The following is a 19,375-nucleotide window of genomic DNA, read 5'->3' as shown; positions in this document are numbered from 1 at the left end:
ACTCTCGCGGTGTCTACAGGTCCATTGGAACATTCCAGCGTTCTGTTTGAAGAGGCTGGGCTTCGACTATACTAAGGTGAACGTCATAAATACATACGACTTACATACAAGCGTATGCCCACGTTTAATTCACACATACTTATTCTTTATGGTGGATGGCAGAATATTAAGGCTTTCCCACATCTCCTCAGGCAATTAGGGAAGAGAAGGGGCCAAAATTGTAGTTGTGTCTCTCAGACCGTTGCAGGTTGTATCCAATTTAATGTCACCGATAAAACCAAGACTATCCCAGCCAGCAGTAGACCTCACAAGAGGAATAGCATTTTGCTTATGGAATAAGCCTGAGGCTTGACTGTGTCCACATCCTTCGTGTTGGAGGTGAGAAAGGTGGGCCCCGTCTGTCTGGCAGCCCAGCAGACCCTCCTGCCAGCCGAGTCTTCTCACTCCTGGTCCAGAGTCCATCTTGTCCCTCACACAGAAAACTGGCCATGCAGGGGACCTCCCAAGGGAAGCACCGGACATGAATGCCGTCTAACCTTCTGACCCAAATGCGCTGGAGTGTGCGGGGAAAGGGCGTGAGGGCCTTCACCTACCACAAGGAGAAGAAAGTCCTTAGACCATGGAGGTACGTGGAAAATGTTGGAGGGGCTTGTCCGCATTCTGTTTTATTCTCAAAACACAATTCTTTATTAAGGATATCCGTCCCTCACTAATGGCTGCCTCCTGAACGATGTTTCGCATCTTAGACCAGCACGCAGAGGAAGACATTCACATCGGGCTACGCAAGGAAATGCAGAGGATGAATGAAGGGGCATCCCGAAGGGAGTCGCCTGCATGACCTGGCTCATTTAGTGAGGAGACAGTGGAAGAGAAGAGTCAAAGACAGCAGACAGGAAAGCCACAATCTGTGAGACACACACAGAAACACTCGGTGTTAGATGTCCACAGTGATGGTGATGGCGATCTAGTTTTACAGAAGCTGGTGCTCAGGGGAGCACTCACAGTGGCCCCGTGGGTCCTCCCATGGGGACGAGGCAGCGGAGGATCTGAAAATGAACCCTAATAATAACATCTGACATTCCATGATCACCTGCACTGTGCTGTGCTAAGCATCTTCCAGACGCTTACTCATGTATGCACAGTGTTCTTTTCCCCAGCTGGAATTTTAAACCTACTTGACATCAGAGACAGAAACCCTTCATGGAACCTCAAATAAATGAAGGAAAAGAGGATTCCCCGCCTCCCTGGCCCCCCACCAAACGCGATCAATGGTGGAAAAGGATGCTGAGCCCATCAGACTGAGGACTGAAGAAAAGAGATAGGCTGGCCAGGATGAGGGGTGTCATTTCAGCGGAGGAGTGAGGAAGGAATCCAGGTCCTGGGGAGCAAAAGAACAAAAGTTGGGGGGCATGTGGAAACTGTAGATACGGGTCGTTCACCTGAGAGTCTTGTCGGTGGCAGAGAGAGGTAAATTAATGGCTGGGTCAGGCAGCAGGGTCCAATGTGGGAAAATAACCAGACATGGTAGAAGGCATGACAAGGAGCCAGTGGAGAAACAGAAGTGCGAAGCTCCTGGGGAAGGAGGGACAATAAACTAGAACTTTCTGTGTCTGGCATCCCCCAGGACTCCGTGGCTTTGAGCCCAGCCTGCACACCTGAAGGCTTCCTGACAATGTGTTTTTTCTGAGTATGAGATTGCATCATGGAAAGGGAGCGGGAGGCAGTGTATTTACTTGGACTGATTCTCCGTTGTGTATTCAAGAATTCCAACAAAGGGGCAGAAGGTAGAGTAGAAGCCCGGATTCCTTGTCCCTTCCGAACACCCCCCTGGCTGAGGATGAGCCTTGACAGCTTCACAGGTTCTGGCTGATAAGTATGGACGCCCAGGCTCCTCAGAGGGGTATAAACAAGCTAAGGACCCCACGCTCTGCTCTGGCCGTTTTTAAGCACTGTCTACATACGGGTCTTCAATTTTATAAGCTGTGTCTTCCTTGGGCTCCAGGAGATGAGCGATGACTGTTTTATTTCTTGGCGTCTATCTGGTTAGTGGAACCCCCAAAACGAGTGGCCTATCAGACAATGATGTGATAGTTTGGACTTCAGAGCTTCCAAAGACAAAAATTTCACATCGGCGAGACAGATTTAGAAAGAAACTTAGCTCTACTAACTTCAAGGTTACCTATCACCAATCAGTACGTTTGCAGGGTGGAAACATGTCTTCCTACGATATCTACAAATGATTTTAAGAGTAGTCGAGAGCTTCTAAAACACTTCTCTGTGCATTATCTCAATCGATCCTCTGAAGTATCAGCACAGATAGCATGATATCTCACTTTTATTTGACAGGAAATTGAGTCTCAAAAAATTGAGTGATACACACGAGGTCACAAGGCCACACAGCCCCACCTCCGTGGGACATAAGCAGAAATTCGACCAAAAGCATCAAAAACACAGAAGAAAGATCCTTCTTCCCCCTGAAACTAGGGAGCAGGATTAGAGAGAAGAGCGGTCAAGGAGGACAGAGGGTCGAAGTCAAGGAAAAGTAATGGTCCCCATTTGGCTCATGCTGAGTTACCCTGACAGTCGGACGGTGAGGAGGTGGAGGCCTCTCCTGAAATGAGAGGTGAGGGACAGACAGACGGACGGGTTCAGCCCACACCAGTGGGGAGTGAAGACGGTTGGTACAACCAAGAAAGAACAAAAGTTCAGCAAATGTGGAGCAAGTGCCCTGGTGTTCGGGGGCTAGAAAGATGAGTAAGCCATGACCCGGCCCCAGGTGAACGCCAGGTGAAGGTTGTGGGTAAACGAATCTCAAACTTGGTGAATTAGCTGCTGTTCTTTAGGAAAAGGGAATAAAAATTTCAGAGACTATGAAAGTTGGTGATCTCTTTAGCTCCTCTCCATCCCTGGCACCGATTTATGAGGTCAGCAAATATTTACTGAGCCCTGACCACGTGCCAGGCACGGCACTGGCTCCAGGGAACCAAGAGGTAAACAGTGCAGCTAAATGTATGATCAGCAGATCTATCCTGTCAATAAGTCCCATTGTCCTGCCCCTCTTATCAAAGATCAGATTACAGACTATCGATAGGGTGTTTACCTATTCCCACTGCAAGTTCCAATACATCCTCCAGCTGGCCTTGTCCAAGAAGTACGTGGATTGTCTTTCTTTTTGCTTAGATTTTAAACCCATTGACAGATGAATCAGGAGATTATTTGCCGTACTCGGTGGGAGAGCGTTGTCAATTTTCATTCATTTATTATTGTCATCAATAGCTCCAACTTTGTGTATCCTCTGAGTATGGGTTCTGTTGCTTCACTACTCACCATTAGCGTCCTGAAAATGTTCATGATTACAGATTATTCTGGAACTTGCGCTGTTTTATGTAAGTGATGGACAGTATTTATTTCTACCTTATGTGTCCAGTTTACGCATTTACAATACGTTGTGACAGTGTTTCAACCAGGGTTTCGTAACTTGGGCACTACTGATGTTTGACCAGGTAGGTCTTGGTTGGCTGGGCTGTTCGTGGATGGTTGGATGTTTAGTGGCATCCGTGGTCTCCACCCATTACACCCCAATAGTACTGACCGTCCCCAGGTACAACAAGCAAACTTGTCCCCAAGCATTGCCAAATGTCTCCGGGGGCGCAAGATCGCTCTTGATTTAGAATGCCCACTTTCCTTCGATCTGGTCCTCACAATACCTGCAGTATCTGAAGTCAAGGTGTTTTTAGAAAGGAATTTTAGATTCTGCCACGTGTGACAAGTTCTGACAGTACATTTTCTCCTGATCACTGCATTTTCCTCCCTCTCCTCCTGAGTCATTCGGGACATCTGTGTCCCTACTGCACCTGAGAATGAGGCTTAAGTTTGCCGAAAGTCACCTGTTGACTTTTAAATGAAAATTAATGGAAATATTTCCCAGCTTTATGGTGCCCAAGGAGAAAGAAGTAGGAATTTGTCTGAGCCTCATCAGAGACCTGATGCAGGTGGTGACTCATCCCCAGAGGATATGTCTGCTCCTCTCTGCCCGCTCTCCTCACCTCCTCTTCCCCAGCATTCTCATCCCTGCAGCGCATGCTCACTTGGTGCCTCGGTCAGCATCTAGCACCGTAACATGAACAGTCAGCATTTCAGAACTACATATTGAATTAAGTGAAAAACACTTGATTTTTTGGATTTCCCATCAGGTTTTTATTAACAAAAATCAGACGACAGACTATGAACTTGACCTTTTTGTTTTCATTACCCAAAATCTTCTGGGTTCCCAAACCTGTCCTCCTGTCCTGGTGGTGGAGAGAGAGAAGGGAAGGGGGTCCCTCTTGCCTTCAGAGAAGGATAGCTCTGATTGGACGAGGCACCAGGTTATGAACAGAGGAAACCTGAGATCTGGGGCTGGGAGTGAACATGTGGAGGAGATCAGTGTGAGATGAAAATCAAGACAGTTCTGTCTGCCGCTAACCACCAGATGACCTCTGGGCCCACCAGCCTTCCTGGGTCTTGGTGTTTCATCTGTTAATACATGTTCTAGATAAGACTGTGATGTGCAGGGCGTGGACAGCGGGGGGGGGGGGGTGCCCTACATGGATGCCTGCCACCCTGGGGTGCCCAATTGGTGGGTGGGTAGCAACTAGGCAAATAATAATTTTTAGGATGGACAATATCTCGCTATTTGGCACTTTACAGTTGATAATACACTTTCCAATCACTATCTCGTTACCCTCGTAATGACCTCATGGGACAGGCCAGGTATCAGTAGTTGTATCTAAGAGATGATAGGACTGAGCTTAGAGATGCCGGTCAGAGTTAGAACCCAAGCCCATGTCTTCTAAAACACGATGGGTTTTTCCTTCTGCATCATGATGCTACTTAGGAAACACGAACACATGTCTCTTGTAATAAAGCTCTTTTAAATTTCAACATCAGCTTCCACCGCCTCCCCTGGGACACTTTCACCGCAACGCTGAATGCGACGGAACTTGCGTCCTGTGGGGCACGCGCTGTGCTCCCAGGGCGTCCTGAACTTGACTCTGCAGCACAACTACCTGGTTGTAATTATGGTCATAACCGCCTAATCACCTACCTGTCTGAATTATACTTGCCTAGTTACATACCCGTCTGGAGAACTGTAGCTCCTTGGGGGCTAGGCCTGGGTCTGTTCAGTGCTTCATCTTTGGTATCTGCCACAGTCCCTGCCGATAGGCGCTCACTGTATCTGTTAAATTAACTGAACACGAAAACCCAACGTAAGATTGAGGAGTTCCTACCCTAACTACCCAGAAAATTAAATGTCAAAACTTTATCACAGTTTCACTCTCGATAAATAATTTTATGTATAGATTCTAGTTTCTGCAGGGTCAAGTCAGCTCTTCATGTTTTGTAAAAATGACTTTGACCTCCAAAATTCAAAATGGACCACATTTATATTGACAGTTTCAGCCCAATGCCCTTGTGGTACTACCATGGTTTTATGGAAACAGTATTGGAAGAGTTGTTAAACCTCACGTTAATTTGTGCGTGCCAGATTTTCTGTTAACAAGCCATCACCTTCAAGGATATGAACACTTTGAATAGCTGAAGTATATCAGCAGTATAATTGATCACGGTTAATGTTCTTGCTGGCTAATGAATCTGGCGGGAATAATTCGCATCTCCTAACCACAAAGTTTTGGTTCATTTGTAATACTCATAACGTTAACCTGGATTGAATTTTCTTTTTGTGAGATCTTCATTTTTAAAAGATCGGAGTAGTAAAGGGACATGTGTACCAAGAGATAGTTCCGATGGAAGGTGCACAGCTTAAATATGTACATCACCAGTAAAAGGGGATTGCAGAGATGCTAAAAGAACAAAAGGGAACAAAAAAGAACAAAAAGGGAGAAGAGCTATCTACCAAGGTCAAAAAACTGATGTTCTCTTTGCAAACAAGGCAAGGAGGAGAGGCATTTAGAAATGGCCTCTGATGTGTGGCTGGCAGTACGTTTCAGTCCGAGTCCCGTTTAAGATCAACCTCAACCTTGACGTCTTGTCCATTGGCCAACAGGATTTTCTGGCGTCGTCAGGTGCACATGATGGCAGGGATCCGGCCCAGCACCATTACCAGCTCCTTCCCCCAGCTTATGTCCAACGTGGACGCAGCTTATGAAGTGGCCGAGAGGGGCACCGCCTACTTCTTCAAAGGTACTCGACAGACCCCCCCCGAAGGGAAGACACGGCAGGGGGCAGGGCCCGGAATGCTGGGACACCTGGTGCGGTCAGCCTCTGTCCCGTGATCGTGGAGCGTGTTCCAGTCACACCTCCTCAGGTTGGGTGGGAGATGCCACTCTGCCGTTACAACAATGGCAAGAATGGCAATGACTGTCAGAGCCAGGACTTTACCCAAGACAGGCACCGTGCTAAGTGACACCACCCCCGGGGGCTACAGACCCGGCTCCTGCCCCGCAGAGTGGCACATCCCACTGAGATCCTCCGGTGAACAGAAGCCAACACAGAACCCCGTGTGAGGACAGCACCCTTGCTATGTGCCCTGCGGGAGGCAGCTGGGCATGGAAGGACCCCTGTGGTTTCAGGAGGTGGGCATGCACAGTGTCACTCCCTGGCTCCAGCCCTTTCCTGTTTGCGTGACTCTGGCCAATTCTCTTCATGATTCGCTTCGCACAGTGATTATAGTAACACCGACCTTGGAGATGCGACAATGGCTAGCCAGTGGACGTTACCCAGTTAGGGACAACTGTCACTTTTAGCTCCTTTTTCTTGATGCCGAGGTTAGGTAAAGACGGAAGGCTGGTGCCAGCCTAAGAATCACAGCACTGGCACGTCCCACACCCGTCCTCTCCCATGCACGCGTACGAGACCCAAATGAGATTGTACACATGGAAAGTGTCTTGAAAAAATTAACGTGTTAAATGTAAGACCCAATTGTATCAACGTTATTGGTTTCTTAAGGCATCGCTTGAGATTTTTGCCTGAAGAGTAGTTTTAATTGAATAAAATCTTATATATTGGGTAATAGCCACAGTGACTATCCCATAAACCACTCCCGTCGTGACCATGCATAGAGATCCTCATGAATGAAATGCCTTACTGAGTGGCACAGAATTTTTGTAAACTTTTTTCATATATAAATTTTTTAAGGTTTTGTTTTGTTTTGTTTTTGATAGAGTGCACAAGCAGAGAGGGGCGGGCAGAGAAAAGGAGAGAGAATCCCAAACATGCTCTGCACCATCAGCACAGAGCCCCATTTGGGGGTCAGACTCACCAACTGTGAGATCACGACCTGAGCCAAGCTCAAGAGTCGGACGCTCAATCGACTGTGCCGTTCAGGCGCCCCGAGTTTTTGTAAACTTAATTTCTGTTTTCAGGCCCCCACTACTGGGTAACAAGAGGATTCCAGATGCAAGGTCCTCCTCGCACTATTTATGACTTTGGCTTCCCAAGGTATGTACAGCGAATAGATGCTGCCGTCTACCTCAAGGATGTGCAGAAGACCCTTTTCTTTGTCGGAGACGAATACTACAGGTATGGCTCTTCTCCTTTTGATTTTCCAGATGCATTCAATGAGAAGGGAAAATCCTTCAGCAGAAAAGAATGCAAAGCAAGTTAGCAAAAGGCCGTGGGCTCCTCTTGGCCCCTGGGGTGCCATTTACTCATGGCGGGCACTGTCTCAAAGATACAAACTATCCAAATGAGTGAAACATTCATTCAGTAATCCCATTACCTGTTCTCCAGCACATGAAACACCCTCATGTTTCAATGCACTGGATCTCCAGTGGGTGCAGCTTCCCCAAATACCTGGCTACTCGCAGGGAGTGCCTGGGGGTAGAACTGACTCCCTGGATGTGGGTACGAGTGTATCCCAGAATACTCTGTGATTTTGTGCAGAATGGATGTGGTCATGACTGTGGGGCTCTTCGAAGGAAAGTTCTGCTGAAAGGAAAAGCACTATTGCTAAGTTCTTTCCATGCAACCCAGACCATGAAGGCTCTTCCTATCCGTAGTGGATCACATAGGATAGCCCTGTCCCACCTGCAGGGGTCTTTATAAGCAGACTGAGCAAGGCGCCATCTGTCGACCAATCCCTGCACATGGGGCCACACCTCTTCCCACCTGCTGGGTTTCTGTCCTTAACTGACTCGGGAGTTGAAGGCAGAGCACACTCTGCCTCTACTCCCCACTCTCAGTTCCGAATTGCCTGTTCATCCAAACTTCAGAAGAGGGAACTGAGAAAACCAGATTCTAAGCAGCTGACTGTGCTAAATACATCAGGTCCATGAAGGATCTGTTGGTAAGTGGGAGAGTACCCAACTTGGGCCCAAGGGTTTTCATCTTTATGTCACTTAACTATTTTTAGGTTTTTATTTTAACTCCTGTTGGTTAACGTACAGTGTGATATTAGTTTCGTGTGTAGACTATAGTGATTCCACACGTCACCCAGTGCTCATTACAACAGGTGCCCTTCTTAACCCCCATCATCTATTTCCCCCATCCCCCACCTTCCTCCCCTCTGTAACCATCATTGTGTTCTCTAGTTAAGCGTCTGTTTCTTCCTTTGTCTCTATTTATTTTTCCCCTTTGACCCTATGTTTCTCAAATTCCACATACAAATGAAATCATATGGTATTTGTTTTCCTCTGACTTATTTCACTTCATTTCTCTAGCTCCACCCACGTTCTTGCAAATGTCAAGATTTCATTCTTTTTGATGGTTGAGTAATATACCATTCTATATATACACCAGCTTCTCGATCCATTTATCAGTCACTGGACATAAGGGCTCTCTCCACAGTTTGGGTGTTGATGATAATGCTGCTAGAGACATGGCGGGGGTGGGGCCTGTATCCCTTCGAATTAGTATTTTTGTATCTTTTGGATGAATATCTAGTAGTGCAATTGCTGGGGCGTAGGGTGTTCTATTTTTAACTTTTTGAGGAACATCCATACTGTTTTTGCAGGGTGGCGGCCCCAGTTTGCATTCCCACCAGCAGCGCAAAAGGCATCCCTTTTCTACACATCCTCACCAACATCCATTGTGTCCCGAGTTGTTAATTTTAGCCATTCTGACAGGTGTGAGGTGGTATCTCATTGTAGTTTTGACTTACATTTCCCTGATTATCAGTGATGTTGAGCATCTTTGCATGTGTCTGTTGGCCATCTGTGTATCTTTTTGGAAAAAAGTGCCTATTCAAGTCTTCTGCCCATTTTTAATTGGATATCTGTTTTGGGGGTATTGAGTTTTATAAGTTATTTATAGACCTTGGAGACTAACCTTTTATCAGATATGTCATTGGCAAATATCTTCTCCCATTCTGCATGTTACCTTTTAGTTTTGTGGATTGTTTCCTTCACCGTGCAGAAGGCTTTCATCTTGGTGAGGTCCCAATAGTTCATTTTTGCTTTTGTTTCCTTTGCCTTTGGCAACATGTCTAGTAAGAAGTTGCCACGGCAGAGGTCAAAGAAGTTACTACCTGTGTTCTCCTCTAGGATTTTGGTGGTTTCTTGTCTTACACTTAGGTATTTCATCCATTTTGAATCTATTTTTGTGCATGGTGTAAGAAAGTGGTCCAGATTAATTCTTCTGCACATTGCTGCCCAGTTTTCCCAGTACCGCTTGTCGAAGAGACTTTTTTCCATTAGATATTCTTTTCTGCTTTGTTAAAGACTAGTTGACCATATAGTTGTGGGTTCATTTCTGTGTTTTCTATTCTGTTCTATTGATCTATGTGTCTGGTTTTGTGCCAGTACCATACTGTCTTGATGACTGTAGCTTTGTAATATAGTTTGAAGTCCGGAATTATGATGCCTCTAGTTTTGCTTCAACTTTTTTCGAGGTTGCTTTGGCTATGCAGGATCTTTGTGGTTCCACACAAATTTAGGATAGTTTGTTCTAGTTCTGTAAAACATGCTGTTGGTATTTGGATAGGGATTGCATTAAATGGGTAGATTTCAGGGCGCCTGGGTGGCACAGTCGGTTAAGCATCCGACTTCAGCCAGGTCACGATCTCGCGGTCCGTGAGTTCGAGCCCCGCATCAGGCTCTGGGCTGATGGCTCGGAGCCTGGAGCCTGTTTCTGACTCTGTGTCTCCCTCTCTCTCTGCCCCTCCCCCGTTCATGCTCTGTCTCTCTCTGTCCCAAAAATAAATAAACATTGAAAAAATAAATAAATAAAAAATAAATGGGTAGATTTCTTTGGGTAGCATAGGCATTTTAACAATATTTGTTCTTCTAATCCATGATCATGGAATGTCTTTCCATTTCTTTGTGGCCTCTTCAGTTTCTTTCATCAATGTTTATAGTTTGCAGAGGACAGATATTTCACCTTTTTGGTAAATTTCTTCCTAGGTATCTTATTGTTTTGGATGCTGTTGTAAATGGGATTGATGCCTTAATTTCTTTTTCTGCAGCTTTATGATGACTGTATAGAAACATAACAGATTACTGTTGATTTTATATCCAGCTACTTTTCTGAATTCATTTATCATTTCTAGCCGTTTTTTGGTGGAGTCTTTCAGATTTTCTTTTTTTTTTTTTTTAATTTAAATTCAAGTTAGTTGACATACAGTATAGTCTTAGCTTCAGGAGCAGAACCCAGTGATTCATCTCTTACATATGATACCCAGTGCTCATCCTTAAAAGTGCCCTCCTTAATGCCCATCATTCATCTAACCCATCCCCCCACCAACCTCCCTCCATCAACCCTCAGTGTGTTCTCTGTACTTAAGTGACTCTTATGGTCTGCCTCCCTCTCTCTTTTCATCTTATTTTTCCTTCCCTTCCCCTATGTTCCTCTGTTGCATTTAACAAATTCCGCATGTGAGTGAAATCATATGATATTTATCTTTCTCTGACTTACTTTACTCAGCATGATACACTCTAGTTGCATCCACATTGTTGCAAATGGCAAGATTTCATTATTTTTCATCTCTCAGTAGTATTCCATTGTACATATATACCACATCTTCTTTATTCATCAGTCCGTGGGCATTTGGGCTCTTTCCATAATTTGGCTATTGTTGAAAGTGCTGCTATAAACATTGGGGTGTGTGTGCCCCTTCGAATGATCATTTTTGTATCTTTTGGATAAATTCCTCATAATGCAATTTCTGGGTCATAGGGTGGTTCTATTTTTAATTTTTTGAGGAAACCTCCCTACTGTTTTCCACAGTGACAGGACCAGTTTGCATTCCCACCAACAGTGCCAAAGGGTTTCCCTTTCTCTGAAACCTCACCAACATCTGTTGTTTCCAGAGTTGTTAACTTTAGCCATTCTGATAGGTGAGAGGTAGTATCTCATTGTGGTTTTGATTTGTATTTAAGTGATGATGAATGATGTTGAGCATCTTTTCACGTGTCTGTTAGCCATCTGGATGTCTTCTTTGGAAAAGTGTCTATTCATGTCTTCTGCCCATTTGTTCCTTGGCTTATTGGTTTTTTGGGTGTTGAGTTTGGTAAGTTCTTTATAGATTTTGGATACTAACCCTTTATCCAATAAGTCATTTGCAAATATCTATTCCCATTCTGTTGATTGCCTTTTAGTTTAGTTGATTGTTTCCTTTGCAGTGCAGAAGCTTTTTCTCTTGATGAGGTCCCAATAGTTCATTTTTGCTTTTGTTTCCCTTGCCTCTGGAAACATATCAAGTAAGAAGCTGCTGCAGCCGAGGTCAAAGGGGTTGCTGCCTGTGTTCCCCTCTAGGATTTTGATGGTTTCCTGTCTCACATTTAGGTCGGGTTTTCTATATAGAGTATCAGATAATCTGCAAATAGTGAAAGTTTGACTTCTTCCTTGCCTATCTGGATGCCTTTTATTTTTTTTGTTGATAAATTGCTGTGGCTAAGACGTCCAGTACTATGTTAAATAACAGTGGTAAGAGTGGACATCCCTATCTTTTTTTTAATTTATTCATTTATTGTTTCTGAGAAAGAGAGTCAGAGAGAGTGAGCACATAGAAGTGGGGAGGTGCCAAGACAGAGAGGGAGACACAGAATCAGAAGCAGACTCCAGGCTCTGAGCTGTCAGCACAGAGCCCGACATGAGACTCAAACTCACAAACCATGAGATCATGACCTGAGCTGAAATTGGATGCTTAACCAACTGAGTCACCCAGGCATCCCATCTATCTTCCTGACTGTAGAGGAAAAGCTCTTAGTTTTTCCCCACTGAGGATGATATTAGCTGTGGGTTTTTTGTGTATGTCCTTTATTATGCTGAGCTCTGTTCCTTCTATATCTACTTTGTGGAAGGTTTTTATCATGAATGAATGTTGTACTTTCTCAAGTGCTTTTTCTGCATCTATGGAAATGATCATATTGTTCTTATCCTTTCTTTTATTAATGTGATGTATCACATTGATTGATTTGTGAATATTGAACCACTCTTACAACTCAGGAATAAATCCCATCTGATCATGGTGAATGATTTTTTTTTTTAATGTATTATTGGATTCGATTTCCTAGTATCCTGTTGAGAATGTTTACATCCATGTTCATCAGGGATATTGGGCTGTAGTTCTCTTTTCTAGTGGAGTCTTGTCTGGTTTTGGTGTCAGGGTAATGCTGGCCACATAGAATTAGTTTGGAAGTTTTCCTTCCTCTTCTACTTTTTGGAATAATTTGAGAAGAATAGGTATTAACAGTTCTTTAAATGTTTGGTAGAATTGGCCTGTGAAGCCATCTGATCCTGGACTTTTATTTGTTGAGACTGTTTTCATTACTCATTCAATTTCTTCACTGCTTTTTGGTCTTTTCAAGTTTTCTATTTCTTCCTGTTTTAGTTTTGTATGTTTCTAGGAATTTATCCATTTCTTCCAGGTTGTCCAATTTGTTGGCATATAGTTTTTCATAATATTCTAAAATTGTAATTGTTTGTATTTCTGTGGTGTTAGTTTTCCTCTGTCATTTGTGATTTTATTTATTTATTCTCTCTCTCTCTCTCTCTCTCTCTCTCTCTCTCTCTCTCTCTCGATAAGTGTGGCTAGGAGGTTTATCAAATTTCATTAATATTTTCAAAGAACCAGCTCCTGGTTTCATTGATATCTGTTCTATTGTCGTTTGTTTGTTTGTTTCTATCTCATTTATTTCTCCTCTAATTTTTATCATTTGCTTCCTTCTACTGGTTTTAGGTTTTGTTTATTGTTCTCTTTCTAGCTCCTTTAGGTGTAAGGTTAGGTTGTGTATTTGAGATTTTTCTTGCTTCTTGAGATGGGCCTGTAAACTTCCCTTTCGCTTTTGCTGTATCCCAAAGGTTTTGGACCATTGTGTTTTCATTTTTATTTGTTTCCATGTATTTTTTTATTTCTTCTTTTGATTTCCTGGTTGACTCATTCATTGCTTAACAGTATGTTATTTAACCTCCATATATTTGTGGTGTTTGCACATTTTTTTCTTGTGATTGACTTCTAGCTTCACAGCAGTGTTGTCAGAAAGGTGCATGGTATGACTTACATCTTCTTGTATTTGTTGAAGTCTGTTTTGTGACTTAATATGTGATCTATTCTGGAGAATGCTCCATGTGCACTCAAAAAGAATCTGTATTGTGCTGTTTTAGGATGGAATGTTCTGAATATATCTGTTAAGTCCATCTGGTCCAGTGTGTCATTCAAGGCCATTGTTTCCTTCTTGGTTTTCTGTTTAGATGATCTGTCCATTGGTGTAGGTGGGGTGTTGAAGTCCCCTACTATTGTGGTATTGTTATCAATGAGTTTCTTTATGTTTGTTACTGTTTTATATACGTGGGTTCTCCTATGTTGGGTGCATAAATATTTACAATTATTAGATCTTTTTGTTGGATAGACCCCTTAATAATGATATAATGCCCTTCTTCGACTCTTGTTCCAGTCTTTGTTTTAAAGTCTAATTTGTCTGATATAAGTATGATGACCCTGACTTTCTTTTGGATCCATTAGCATGATAGATGATTCTCCATCTCCTCACTTTTAATCTGCAGGTGCCTTTATGACTAAATGAGTTTGTTGTAGGCAGAAGGGTCTTGTTTTTTTCTCCATTCTGACACCCGATGCCTTGATTGGAGCATTTAGTCCATTTACATTCAAGGTAATTATTGATAAATATGACTTTATTGTCATTTTATTACTTGTTTTGTGCTTGTTTCTGGAGCTTTCCTCTGGTGTTTTCTTGTCTTTGTCACTTCCATGTGTTGCTGATTTTCTTTAACAATATATTTCAATTTCATTCTCTGTCTTCTTATGTCCTTATTAGTGACTTTTGATCTATGGTTACTATTAGGTATGTATATAACATCCTCTGCAAATAGCATTTCTGTACTAGGTTGATGGTCACTTAAGTTTGAACCCATTCTTCACTCGTCTCCTCCCCATGGTTTAGATGTATGTTTTTGTATTTTCTACCCTTTCTTTGTGAGTTCCTTGGCTGATTTTTTAACAGAAATATTTTTATCTTTCAACATTTTTTTTATTTATTTTGGGGACAGAGAGAGACAGAGCATGAACGGGGGAGGGGCAGAGAGAGAGGGAGACACAGAATCGGAAACAGGCTCCAGGCTCCGAGCCATCAGCCCAGAGCCCGACGCGGGGCTCGAACTCACGGACCGCGAGATCGTGACCTGGCTGAAGTCGGACGCTTCACCGACTGCGCCACCCAGGCGCCCCTATATTTTTACTGCTTTTGCGTTTTCTGCCTTTATACTGTCACTTTTGGTGTCTCCTTTCCACCCAAAGTGTCCCCTTTAATATTTCTTACAGGGCAGGTGAAGTGGTCGTGAGCTCCTTTAGTTTTTGTTTGTCTGAGAAACTCTTCAACTCTCCTTCTATTCTGAATCATAGCTGTGCTGGCATATCACCTACTCTTAATAACCACTTCTAGGCATAAGGGAAATTTATAAATACGTTTTTGGCTTCTTCCATCTGACTGATAGCTTCTCCAAATTGGAGCCAAGAAAGTAATATAACTGGAGAACAGATCTGTTTTGTGAGAAGGGAATTTTATTTTATAGAAATGAGTGCCAAACAAATGTAGACCTGCTGACTCCAGGCCACTGAGAGCCCTGGGATCACTGCTCAGAGCATCATGTGTTGTCCTGACCCGTCACTTCCAGTCCAGGGATTAAACCAAGAAGCCAGAGATCTTTCTTTCGGAACTTCCTTTCTGAAATCCTGATCGTAATTCATTTATTAAGCTCCTGGTGTCTGCTGGGCAGATTCCCCCAGGTCCTCATTTAAAATAAAGTGGCTGTAATCACAGTGCTGACATACCGGAAGATAGGTATTGAGAAACCCAACTCCCATTGCGGATTTTCCAAGAATGAGATTGGAAATGCTTGCAGAAGCCTGCGTGCGGGAGTGTGAGGGCATTTGTGGTAATTCAGTTAATTTCTCAAAGATTGCTCACGGCCCGAATCTCACTTGGGAGATTATCCACTCTTCCATTGTTTCAATTCTCCATTCATTGCCTAGTCTTTGAACTAATCTACCATCTACCAGCAAAGCATGCACCTCCAGCCAGGCAGAATTGAGGTTTAACAGCTGACACAAGAGGCTTGCTGAGAGGTTTTTAATTCTCTGAGAATGTAAGGTTGGTGAGGAAGGGTGTCTCTGATTATAATGATGCCTGATTCCCCCCTGAGGAAAGCACAGTGCACCTTTCCAACTAGGCTTCTGTGAGTGTCTATTAAGGAAAAGTCTTAGTAATCTGGATAAAACAGATTCATTAAAAAGGTGGTCTAGGGGTTTAACTCAAATGTCAAAGACCCATTTTGGTATTATGGGAAGGAAACCCAGCAGGCACTTTTAAAATTAACTTTCCAAGGCTGGGGCAGCTGGGCGGCTCAGTCGGTTAAGCGTCTGACTCGTGATTTCGGCTCAGGTCATGATCTCGCGGTTCCTGAGATCAAGAGGCACAGTGGGCTGTGCGCTGACAGTGAGGAGGCTGGTTGGGATTCTCTCTCTCCCTCTCTCTTTGCCCCTCCCCTGCATGCAGTCTCTCCTCTCTCACAAAATAAATAAACAGTTAAAAAATAATAATACAAGAAAATTACCCTTCCGAGGTTATTTAGAGTATTAAGTGAACAGTGCATGGAGACACCTAGACCGAGCCTGGCACATAGTAGGTGTTCAAATAGAGTAACTTTTCAGTAACTGTAGGAACTTACATGGTGTCTAACAATTGCTTAAAAACTTGTGATGATTAACAAATGATTGTTGAAACCTCAGCAGTTCTCTGAGCAGCACTCCAATCAGAGAGCTGGTCACAGGGAAGTTCCTTTCACCAATGAGAGTCTTCTGTGTCACATGCTCCAACACACCTGGTTTCTGCACCAAAGAACAAGACAAACAACCTGGACTTACAGCTCAGAAGTCGAGCAAAGGCAGTCGTTAGCTACTCCATTAACAAACTCTCCCACCCTGAACTCCGCACCCCTGGTTTAGCAGAGCCTCAGATGTATGACATCTTATTGTCATGTGAAGCCATGCGTTGGTTAGAAATTATGTTCAGCTGCGAGTGAGAGACACCCAGAAATAACTGTAGCTGAAACACGTAAAGGTCTGTTTTTCTCATGTATGTAATGTGTCAGGAGTTTAAGAGACTTAGAGTGAATCCATGGTCACCAGGGACCCGAGTTCCTTCTAACATTTTGCTCTGCTATTAACATGTAGACGCCACTCTTGCGGTTGCCCCAAGACTCAAGGAAGCCTCGGTCACTACATCTTGTTCCAAACAGGAAAGGCAGGAGGGGCAGCTGGGTGGCTCAGTTGGTTAAGCCTCCGAATCTTGACTTTGGTTCACGTCATGATATCATGGTTTGTGGGTTTGAGCCCCACATCAATGTGGAGCCTGCTTGGGATTCTCTCTCCCTCTCTCTCCTTCTCTCTCTCTCTCTCTCTCTCTCTCAAAATAAATAAATAAACAAACTTAAAAAAAATAAACAGGAAAGGGGGGAAAGACCAAAGGAGACAAATGTTCTATCAGTAAAGCACGTGGCCATACTCAAAAACACAGAAGGCCGCAGCCTCAAGTTATAGACCAAGAATTTGTTTGATGTGTTACGACTTACTTTCTTTAGTCACTCATCAGGTTCTTCTTCAGTCGTCATGCTGGTTCAGTCTGTGACATAAATGATGTGCCAAGGGAAGAGAAGTCTCTGGATAGGCTTAATGTCAGGGACATTCTCCATGACGTCCGAGGGCTGGGACCCGTTTCAGTGACTGATGTGCCATGAGACAACTATGGAAGAACATCCCCCACTGAGGATTGACTGTTAGCCTGGGGGCAGGTTGGTTTAGGCTCTAAGAGTGAGAGCCCACGTGTCACTGTAGTAGTAATTCACAGGGAGCAGGCACAGAGAACTACAAGTTGAAATCCAAAAGGGAGCTCTATCATGCTGACGCCACCGCGTGCCCCACCCTGTGCTCACAACACCACAAGCTACATGATGTGTTGCTTAAACATAACAACAAGGGCTTCTTCCCCATACGTCCATTTGCTTTCACTCCTTCCTTTCCTCTTCCTGGCGGGCCCCAATGGTCCAGCCACTTTTTCTTCCTTTACGTTATTTCCGTCACCTTTGGCTAATTTCTCCCTGTAAATGTTCTCTCTTGCTTACCAACAGCAGAGGAGTGGCTACACCAGGGAGTTCCTGGGGACCGGGGGTGCCCTCAGATCCATCATTCTTTGAGGTAGTCAAAGAATTTTGTGTACAGTGACCTGCAAATCTGCAGGCCCCACCCCTTTCCATCCCTAGGGCACTCTTCTATGCAGACAGACTGGAGGCGTGATTGTTGCAAAGTAGGACACGTTCTCCCCTTCATGATGCCCCAAGTATACTGAAGTCACCATAGAGAAATAAGTGATAAAAACCAGAAAGATGGGTAGAGTTCAAAATCTTGCTTTTTAATCTTAAATTCGTTAAACGGCATTACCCAGCTACCGCTTCCAGTCTACACATGTTGGGTACGTTTCTGCACCAGGCTCTGTACTAGGACCCTGACACTCAAGAGAGAGCTCAGAGTTTGTGGACTGAGAGTGCAGGCAGGACTAAGAGAGCGTTCATCTCAGCAGTCCTTGGGCAACAGGGATGGCCTTTCTGTTTTGGTTTCATCATCGCCCAAAGGGAGGCAAAAATAGTATCTGCTTCACAGGGCGGTGGGTGTGAGTGAGAAGGATGTGAAATGACTGTCCCATAATAAATCCTGGGCTCGTATGGGGCGCCGCCCAGGCCCCCAGCAAGGCGCACAGTTGAGAATACATGTATGGATAAAGATTTAAGAGCAATCCGAGTGTCACAGGTGCCCCCGTAGAAGACTGGATGGGGATCACTGGGGCAAAACAAATAGGAAATGGCCAGCTCTAGTTAAGGTGTCAAAGAAGGAACTCTTAGAGGAAGTTAAGGTGTCGAAGAAGGAACATCTTGAGAGGAAAGTAGGAGTTTCCCAGGAGGGAGGCGGGGCGGGGGGTGCGTGGCTTCCAGACAAAGCAGAGGCACTGATAACGCAAAACAGCCTGTGCGTCTGGGGACAACTGCAGGCAGCTCCAAGGGTCATAATGCAGTCAGAATGAGAGACGGGGCCCAAGGAGAAGGAGGTATAGATGACAGGGGGCCTGCACCTTTCCAGAGAGACCAGTGTGAAGTTATAAAAAAAGAAGGATATCTTTAAGTGTCCTGAATAAGGGAGTCACCCAGTAAGATTCATGTGGTAAAAATCTCACTCTGGCAGCAGTGTGACTGGAGCAGAGCAGACAAGATGGCAGGTTGGCTAAACCAGGCAGGCCAGGACGTGCTGGGAAACGTCTTCAAAGTGCTCAAAGAAAAAAACTCTCATCCAAGAATCCTGCACTTGGCTAAACTATCTCAAAAACGGAGACCAAATACGACATTCCCAGATAAACAAAACTGAGAGAATGTGTCGCTAGCATATCTGCCTTACGAGAAATACTAGAGCAAGTTCTTCAGGCTGAAGGCAAGTGACGCTGGACAGCACTTTGAATCCACATTGAGACAACAAAGAGCACCAGTAATTATGTAATTATGATAGAATAAAGGTATTATTTCCTCCCTTTCCTTCTCTTAACTGATTTTATATTTTTTAACGTTTATTTATTTTTGAGAGAGAGAGGGAGAGATAGGGAGTGAGCAGGGGAGGGGCAGAGAGAGAGGGAGACAGAGAATCTGAAGCGGGCTCCAGGCTCTGAGCTGTCAGCACAGAGCCCGACGCGGGGCTCGAACTCATGAACCGTGAGCCAAAGATCATGACTGGAGCCAAAGTCAGACTCTTAACCAACTGAGCCACCACCCAGGCACCCCCAATTTTAAAATTAACTGTTTAAAACTGCACGTATATATGTTTATTATTTATATGTATAAAAGTGTATCGTTGGGCCTATAATATTCAGAAACATGATACATT

The 19,375-nt window shown here is 44.1% G+C and overlaps 1 protein-coding gene across 1 annotated transcript in view; it reads left to right on the top strand.

Moving 5' to 3' along the window:
- Positions 1-19,375, top strand: part of MMP20 (matrix metallopeptidase 20) — a 50,926-nt gene that overhangs the window by 22,345 nt on the left and 9,206 nt on the right. The window contains exons 7-8 of the mRNA XM_040460787.1: positions 6,047-6,183; positions 7,365-7,521. Of these exons, the coding sequence (XP_040316721.1) occupies positions 6,047-6,183; positions 7,365-7,521 (294 nt within the window). The remainder of the gene's footprint in view (positions 1-6,046; positions 6,184-7,364; positions 7,522-19,375) is intronic.

This window comes from Herpailurus yagouaroundi, unplaced genomic scaffold (genome assembly GCF_014898765.1).
Source record: "Herpailurus yagouaroundi ecotype Mexico unplaced genomic scaffold, PumYag 251, whole genome shotgun sequence".
Taxonomy (NCBI): domain Eukaryota; kingdom Metazoa; phylum Chordata; class Mammalia; order Carnivora; family Felidae; genus Herpailurus; species Herpailurus yagouaroundi.
Note: the sequence above shows the minus strand (reverse complement) of the source record. Positions and strands in the feature narration are given on the sequence as shown.